The sequence below is a fragment of the Papaver somniferum genome, unplaced genomic scaffold (assembly GCF_003573695.1).
Source record: "Papaver somniferum cultivar HN1 unplaced genomic scaffold, ASM357369v1 unplaced-scaffold_21, whole genome shotgun sequence".
Lineage (NCBI taxonomy): Eukaryota > Viridiplantae > Streptophyta > Magnoliopsida > Ranunculales > Papaveraceae > Papaver > Papaver somniferum.
In genome coordinates this window covers 6718969-6727019 of record NW_020631041.1, presented here as the reverse complement: position 1 = coordinate 6727019, position 8051 = coordinate 6718969, and the positions used below count along the sequence as shown (strand labels likewise).

Genomic DNA, 8051 nt, shown 5'->3' with positions numbered 1-8051 from the left:
TTTGTGAGAAAACTGTTTCTAAAGGTTGTTATATCCAACTCAGGATTTATGGCTGGTATTATTTAGAATTTGCAAGTTATCCAGTGTTCGAGGAAAATCATAAGACCAAGAAATTACAAAATCTTAATACAGTTATATCTGATTCACTTGCATTAAACATAATGCATTACCTTAAAATTGAACCTATTACGTACTGACAGCAATAAAAATTACTGAATGGTTATATTCCTAAACGGATCAGCGTTTCGACATTATTATGATAGTACGTCTATATCTAAGTGGTTGACTCACATAATCCAGAATACAAAAAGAAGAACCAAGAAACAGAACCTGCCCCTATATGTCAGGTTTCTCTTCATCCGACTGAGATCCTTGTACTGGATTATCGACAAAGAAATCCTGAACTGAAACAGGCAGAACAGTAGAAGAATTTGTTAATGTTTTGATCCTTGAAGCTAATTTCACCGATAGACGTAAAAAAATAAAATAATGAGCAAACAATGCGAAAGCAGATTGGTTACCTAAATCCTCGTGTGATGGAGAGTCGAGCATAAGGTCTGAATCAGAAGGCAGGAAAGGTGAACCAGGATAGTTTCCTAGCGCTCCAAGGTCTGGCAAACATTCAAAAAGTTAAATTCAGGGTTCAGGGTATAGTAACTTAGAAACTATAAATTACATAGTTTTATGCAGGGAATAGGAAAAAGCTACCTCCCAAGTTTGATAAATCTGCAGTAAGATCTGAAAGACTGAAATTCCAAGGAATTTGGCCGAATGATCGGAGGGAATCATTTCCGTTCCCATCTCCGCTGTCTAGTCCCAACTGCAACCCGACTGAACTCCCAATATCAGAATGAAATGTGTTATCAAGTACTGATGCTTCCACACCCATTCCTGATATATCTGACGGAGTAAATGGAAACTGGCCGTTGGACGCTACTGATGCAGGGCTCATGGCCATCTCCGACATGGATGACATGGTACTAGTTGGGGGAATAGTTGGCGCTGCATAAGCGGAAGTGCTCTCCATTCCCATACTACAATAAAGACAGTTTGTATCATTAAGGGTTGTGACTTCATATCCAGATATAAGTGGGGCAACGTACGACGAATAAGATGGTAATGGCCAGATTTAGTTGAACAAAAAGGAAATTTGCTAATGGATTGCAGCGAAAAGATAAGGATGACTGAAATCCAAAACTAGTTCTTTTTTAAAACAGATCTTACTCGCTTCCAGAATTCATCCGCATTGGATGGAAATTGCTATGTGCAGGAACTCCATTTACGACGTGACAGCTTGAAAGCCCATGACCCATGGAATCAAGGTGGGACTGATGAGCTGCTGGCATTGGAGGTTGCTGTAGCACCGGGTATCCCATAGGTAACTTATTAACTGCACTGCATATGGGTCGGCATTGATAAGACTGGTACTGGTAAATAAGAACAACACTACCAAATTGCTACGTACATATGAATTGGTGATTAAATATCTATAAACCAGAGACGTAATTGAAGTTTGAAAAGAGAACTTACCAGGCATATGATGTACCCCATTCTGCATTGGAGCCAACGGTAACTTAGGCGGTGCTGGATACTTCATAAGATGGTATTGATGCTCGAGCAAGTGATTAAACATAATAATCTGTTTCTTAAGTTTCAACCTTGTGTAATACGCCTTGAAAAAATCTGCATTCTCCTCTTCCAATTTCTGCCACACTTCCAACCATGATGAGACAACAATCAGCCCACAATATTAGTACTTAAAGGTGTTGCATGCGGGATAGGACTCTTAGTAGGCGAATAAGCAACGACGACTCTGAAGTAGTATCATAGAGAAACACGCTTAACTTACCTAAAGCGGTAAACGCGGGCTCAATTTTTGCTTGATTCAAGAGTGTCTTCACAACTTCATCTTTGTTCATATATAACTGCAGACAGTGTTCTATCAAATTCTGGACCTGCAACAGAAAAAACCCCATTTGTAAACCGAGTAGGAATGGATGATAAATCAAGTTGAGCTTCCGTTTCATTATAGTGCAACTTACAAGTACAATATCTTTCTGAGAAACCTTCCGTGAATCATTGCTTGAAATCGATACAGAACCCGAGTCAGCTACAGGAGTATCGTTTGCGGGAGTATTTTGTTCATCACCTTGCGATTCATGCGAATCTTGCCCCGAGGGTTGTATTTCTGGCATGCTCAGTGGCTCCTGCAAAAGCTCTTATTCAATTTACTATCCCAACACCAATATAAACATAAAAGCAACACACTTAACAGCAATAACAAACTACTTAAAGAATTGAGTATACACAAATTCCGATAATGGCAAACCAAACAAATATTAGGATTGTGTATGCAAGCACTAGCACGGCAAAGAAACAAAAACATTGAAGCCCATTTGTTAGAGCAAAGAGTAGCATTAAAACCGAAATGTTGGTACCTCCAAATGCTTCATTTCAGTTCAACATAAGCGGATCTCGTCTCTTCGTGCAACTAACATCTTCTACACCACAATTGAAGCCTCAAACACCCTTAAACAAACAAAAGTACCTTCAACGAAACCAAAATCAGTCCAATGTTACCAAAATTCACAAACTACATAAACCCAACACAACAAATTACAGCATAATAATTAAACTTCGCATCGACGACATCTCGAATAATATAATAAGACTCCTTGAATCTAATTGTGTCGACAGTGTGCCCACGCCATACAGCACGCTTTCAACTAATCATATTCTAATACTATTAAAACACTTAAACATGAGCTAATTACAACACTAATCCACTCATGAATTAAAAAATTCAACCACCAACAAAAATCTTACAGAATTTCCAGACAATCTTTTCAGGAATCTCAAGTACAACTAGAGAAAACCCAATTGAATTATACAAAAAAAATAACATCTTTACAAAGGAGTAGAAAAACAAGATCTAGAACAAAATTATTACCTCCAGCTGAGAAATTCCTTGGTAGAACTGAAATGTCAACAAATTATGAAAACCCTTTGCTCAAAATCACCAACTGAAGATGAAAAAAATCCAAGATTTTGTACAGAAGAAGAACCAGCTCAAACAAGAACACAGATAAGTGTAACTTAAGTGTAATTTAAAAAGAGCAAATTTCTACTGTTCTTGTTCTACTACTTGCATTACTCTCTGAGTTTTCTCTTCTGTAAACATAACTGAAAGATAATTGAGAGGAAAAAAATCTTACCCAATAAGAATTATTCTCAAATTTATTTATACTCTTTTTTGTTTTTTTTCTTTCCGAGAAAATTACCAGAGGGTTTTTATTTGTTTTTTAATTTATTGAAATTACTATTTTGGGAAACCTAGTAAGAAGAAGTATATTGAAAGTTTTGAAACTGAATTTTGGTGGTGTCTGTGGGCGCTGTTATTTATGTTACACGGTGGTGCAGTAACTGCGTGACACGTTTTGTTTGCATGTGGGGCCCGCTAACCGAGTTGCATCCCTAAGAAGAAGATGAACCGGAGATGCTACACACAGCGAGAGAAAGAAAAAAAATAAAAACACCATTTTTCCCAAAAAAAAAAGGTATTAATTATTTGCGAAATTTCGCAAAAAAAATTATCTCCTTGATAATGAACTATTATTCAACAGCATGGGCGCACAGGTTAAGTTAAAATCATAAACCTCCCGGTCGACATCTAACCTGACCATTCGGCCATCTTCTTAATGGTTAATTTCTGGTCTCGGAGTTAAACCGCGGTGGTTTAAGGTTTGCAACTCTAGTGACTTCACCATGATGTGCAATTTGGTGTTAGGTTTGAATTTTGGTGTTATTAACATGTGAATGATGTTCATGGTTAGTAGAAAGAAAGTTTGATTTTCTTCTCAAGTATATGTTGGTCCAAATGAAGCCATCAATGGAATTATTTGTCCATCCAAATACTTTTCCATCACAAGTGGAACCCAGACAGATTAATGGAATCCAGAGTTTTGCTATTGGTTCTTTCATTGAAATAGGCATACAAAAAAAAAGTGGACTTATTCATTGGATGGTTGAGATTGGTCAACTTTACCTAAAGTTAGGTGACCAATGTCGATATTTCGTACGTGGTGACAAATCATCTACAACCTACATGTTTAGAACCTCATCCAGATTTTCTTCCCCGGTCATGTCTACCGATGAACTTTTCCATCAGACACATCATTCATGTGAGTAGCATAATGACTTTAACGCGAAAACTTACTTTCATCAACAATAACTGTTTTCATTGTTGCTTGGGAAAGATTTCTAATTGTTACAGTGGAGACCAAAAATTTGAAACACTGACGGCAAAAAAAAAAAGAAAAAAAAATATTAATCCTTCCACCCTTCTTTGCTAGATCTTCGAGCAGCAAGGCCTTTCGAAGAAAGACTTGGTGTAAGTGGCAGTGAAGGCGTTTTAGGCGCCTCTTCATCATCCCAACTGTCATCACCCCAACTGTTATCCCATCCATCAGCTACTACTTCAGGCGATACATTGGTCATTATCGCCGTATTGGTAACTGGAAGTTCCATCCCCAGTTTTTGATATTTCTGGAGTTCTTCAGAGAGGGTGCTTCTTTTTCGGAGTTTAACACATAATGCAATTGATCCAATTAAAAACATTGCTGCTAAAGAAATGTACAATATGGAAGAAGCTCGAGAACTCAGGTCAGTGTATGAAAATTTCTTCGAGTTACTCGTCTGTGTCTCAGAATTGTGCGAGACTAAATCACGGAAATCGAGATTACATTGGCCATTACCGGCTGAGAGAATGATTGATGTGTTGTTGTCGCCTTCTCCAATTGTAACTTTCACCTGCAATGAACAAGTCAGCTTCATTCGCCAGTTCCATGATAGGTAAGAAATCTATTACCAGGTTTAATACCTTCAACGTGTAAGTCAGGTAATTACAAGGAAAGGAACATGGCCAAGAAACTTGAATTCACTGTCAAGCAAATCATGTTTCAGTACCGGAATCGTGGATTATAAATTGGGGGGCCTCTACAAAGCCCACCATTGGTCGCTGGTTAGATATTTTTAGCCCTTAGATTTGACCATCTTTAAATGGAACTCATGCAAGCACAAATTCAGAAGTTTTGACTCCTGACACACAACCGAAAGATGCTCAAACAAAACAACTGAAAATGACTATTTAGGTTGACATGTTGTGCGTAGGTCCACAAAAATTGGCCTACAATTCATGAATTTGTGGGACCATATAACATAAGCAGGACCACAAGGGGCACATGTCTAGATTACAGGGATAAGACTACGCAAACTAAGAAATCCAAAAGTTGGTAGGAATGTGGAATAACAGAAATTTCATCTGAATTACCTAAAATAGTTACTGTGATTTAGTATCATCAATCAGCAACATTAATAGAAATAAAAAGTAATACGAGAAATGCTTAGAACTTAAGAAATGCTTATATCGAAGTAACCTACAGTCAAACTAACTCTGCTATGACTACCTAGGATCCCAAATGGAGGCTAATCGAACTGTCTTATGGCAGTCAGATGATTCTCACAAAGGCAGGATAGAGAATAAGAAATTCTAGGAAAGTTGCAACAGACACTTGGCTAAATCCAGGTGATAGAATTACCCTTCTACAATAACACGCTAGAATATTATTCAGTCCCATGCCCCAACTTTACCAGTTATCAACCACCACTAACATAATAATATCTCCTAGTCATGAAAACAACTGTATCAAGAATTGATGGGTGTAACCTGGGCTTATTTCCAGGAGTTGATACATGATGATGTGGCTGAAGTGAACCTGGACTGGATGTACGAACTAATGGGAAAAGGTATAATACTGTGGCATACTTTATCCTGTTCGGTAAAAAGGTACAACACTGTGGCTTACCATGTCCTGTTCAGTATAGATAAATACCTTTTTGTCTTCCTTTTGTAGAAGTTTAATGGTACTTTCCTCTAGCCGAACATATTTAGGAGCAGCTATGTTGATACTGAGAGGGCTTGTCCCCTTATTCTGAATCAGAAGTGAATAATCTGGAGAATCTGCACGCAAGAAAGTATAACTGAATCAGAACTCTGGATGCAATCAAAAGTACAAATTTTAGTACACTGAAGAAGCAACAACGCACTTTATGCAATGATGTACAAATATAGTGCGACTGTATTATTTTTGTGACTAAGCTATTTGAGACAACCACACTAATGATCAAGCAAAAAATTGAGGCCACCAACAGACAGACCATATTATCACAATTCGAATGTATCCGTTACTGATTTTGTGCAGCTAATAAGAGTTTTACTAGAATTTCACCAATGCTGAACTTTCTAACTTTTTTAACAGTTGAGAAGGTCCGAAACATAACACTCAAGCAAAGCAAAACAGCACAGATACTAATACTTAATAGGTTTTAGACTCATACCATTTCCAGGAACTCGCAAACATGCAATTAAACCGGTTTTCTCATCTTTGCACGTGTTAGATGGATCACATTCTTCGCCACGTGCATTCTCCTTCCTTGTTGGCTTCGAATCCCCATCTTTATGTTCCTTCTTAATTACCTTCTCAACATCCGATTTTCCAACATCCCATTGCTCTTTCTCATCCTTCTTTTTCTCCTCCCCCACTTCCTTACTCGAATCATTCATGTTAGTTGTCAAAACCTCCACAGAATCCTTTTTCGAATCCACTTCCTTACTCAAATTACTCTTCGCAGGGTCATCATCCTTAACTACTTTCTGGTTAACTACTTTATCCTGAATATCACTCTTCACTTCTTTATCGTCAGCTACCACAACAGAACTATCATTCAACCCCACGGCACTTTGTGTACCTCCATTGATAGTTTGATTCGTTGCATTCACCTCTAAATCAACACCAACGCAAGCCCCAACAAAGACGAACAATACAACACATACCAAAAAGGCGCAATTCTGCGCCATCTCTTTCACCCTAAATTTTTAAAAAAAAGGCACCTTTCTCCCACTACATGAGACACCACCTATATCCACTAAACTGAAAAGAAGAAGAAAATAAAATCAATTCAGTAGGGCACTAAAAGAATCAAATTATTAACCTAATTTAAAAAGACAACGGCAAGCTCCTAACTGTAAAGTTCAATTACTTCACTAATTCAGCAAACCCTATTTCTTCAATCAGCAGTAATAACAAATCCAGGGGTTTAAGCTAATAAAGATGTTATTGAATCTGGATTCTTGATGATGAAGTAAATAAGGGTTAATTGGAACACTAATTACAGGCCTGTTATTCAATCTTTGTACAAGGATCAGTAAAACTGAATTGAAATGAGATGATTGAATAAGATCAAACTAAGCTTACCTGGAGATATATATGTACTGCAGGAGATGAAGATTTTGTTGTTTGTTTCCTTCCTGGGTGATGGAGTTTTTCTCTACTCTGGAAGGAGTAGATAGAATCCAGAGAGGAAAGCGAATATTGATGGAAGTCTGAGAAAAGAAGGAAAGTGAAAGAGGAGAAAGAAGGAGTGAGAGAGCTGGGAAGAAATTCTAGTCAAAGTCAAACTGTCGATCTCAGAGTTTTCTAAAGACTACAGTATAAAGTAAGCCACAGTTATCCAGAATTCAGCCATTTGACCCAACAAAGTTAGTGACATAAGGCCAGGCAATATGCCAGTAGAAATATTTTGCTTCATAAAAAGTTAACTTTTTTATTTTAATTCGTTTTGAAATTATGCATCTAAATTATTTCTGACTTTTCTACTTTTAGAAGTCAAAAAAGAATTTCAGAGTGTGTATCCAAACAACTTACGAGAATGAAGGTGCACCTCACTATCGGAGAGGGTCATCGCTTACGTTCAAATACTGTCAATCAGAAATTAAGTTTGTGTGTTTTCTTTTCTTCCCAAAATTTTAATTTGTTGGGTTTAAATAAATATTTGTTATGGAAAAAAAAATAAAAGTTTTAGTAAATAAAAAGAGCTAAAAAGAGAAACATGATAGTAAAAGAGTGAAAACTGGAAACATATACCGATTATCTGTCAAAAATGTCACGGAAACTTGGTTTACTTATTTGACCCAATAGACTGTGAAATTTGGA

General features: G+C 37.2%; 2 protein-coding genes across 2 annotated transcripts; both read right to left on the bottom strand.

Moving 5' to 3' along the window:
* On the bottom strand, positions 1-3284 carry LOC113340205. The gene is made up of 9 exons (XM_026585412.1): positions 2951-3284; positions 2439-2548; positions 2043-2207; positions 1850-1955; positions 1531-1713; positions 1225-1390; positions 709-1034; positions 522-611; positions 1-404 (listed from the first exon to the last, which is right to left on the bottom strand). Exons 2-9 carry the CDS (start codon positions 2451-2453, stop codon positions 337-339), a joined length of 1119 nt encoding a protein of 372 aa, XP_026441197.1. The 5' UTR covers positions 2454-2548; positions 2951-3284; the 3' UTR covers positions 1-336.
* Positions 3285-4194: 910 nt separating this feature from the next.
* On the bottom strand, positions 4195-7477 carry LOC113340349. Its single transcript, XM_026585555.1, has 4 exons — positions 7314-7477; positions 6397-6989; positions 5892-6019; positions 4195-4809 (listed from the first exon to the last, which is right to left on the bottom strand). Exons 2-4 carry the CDS (start codon positions 6914-6916, stop codon positions 4327-4329), a joined length of 1131 nt encoding a protein of 376 aa, XP_026441340.1. The 5' UTR covers positions 6917-6989; positions 7314-7477; the 3' UTR covers positions 4195-4326.
* Between the last annotated feature and the right edge of the window lie 574 nt (positions 7478-8051).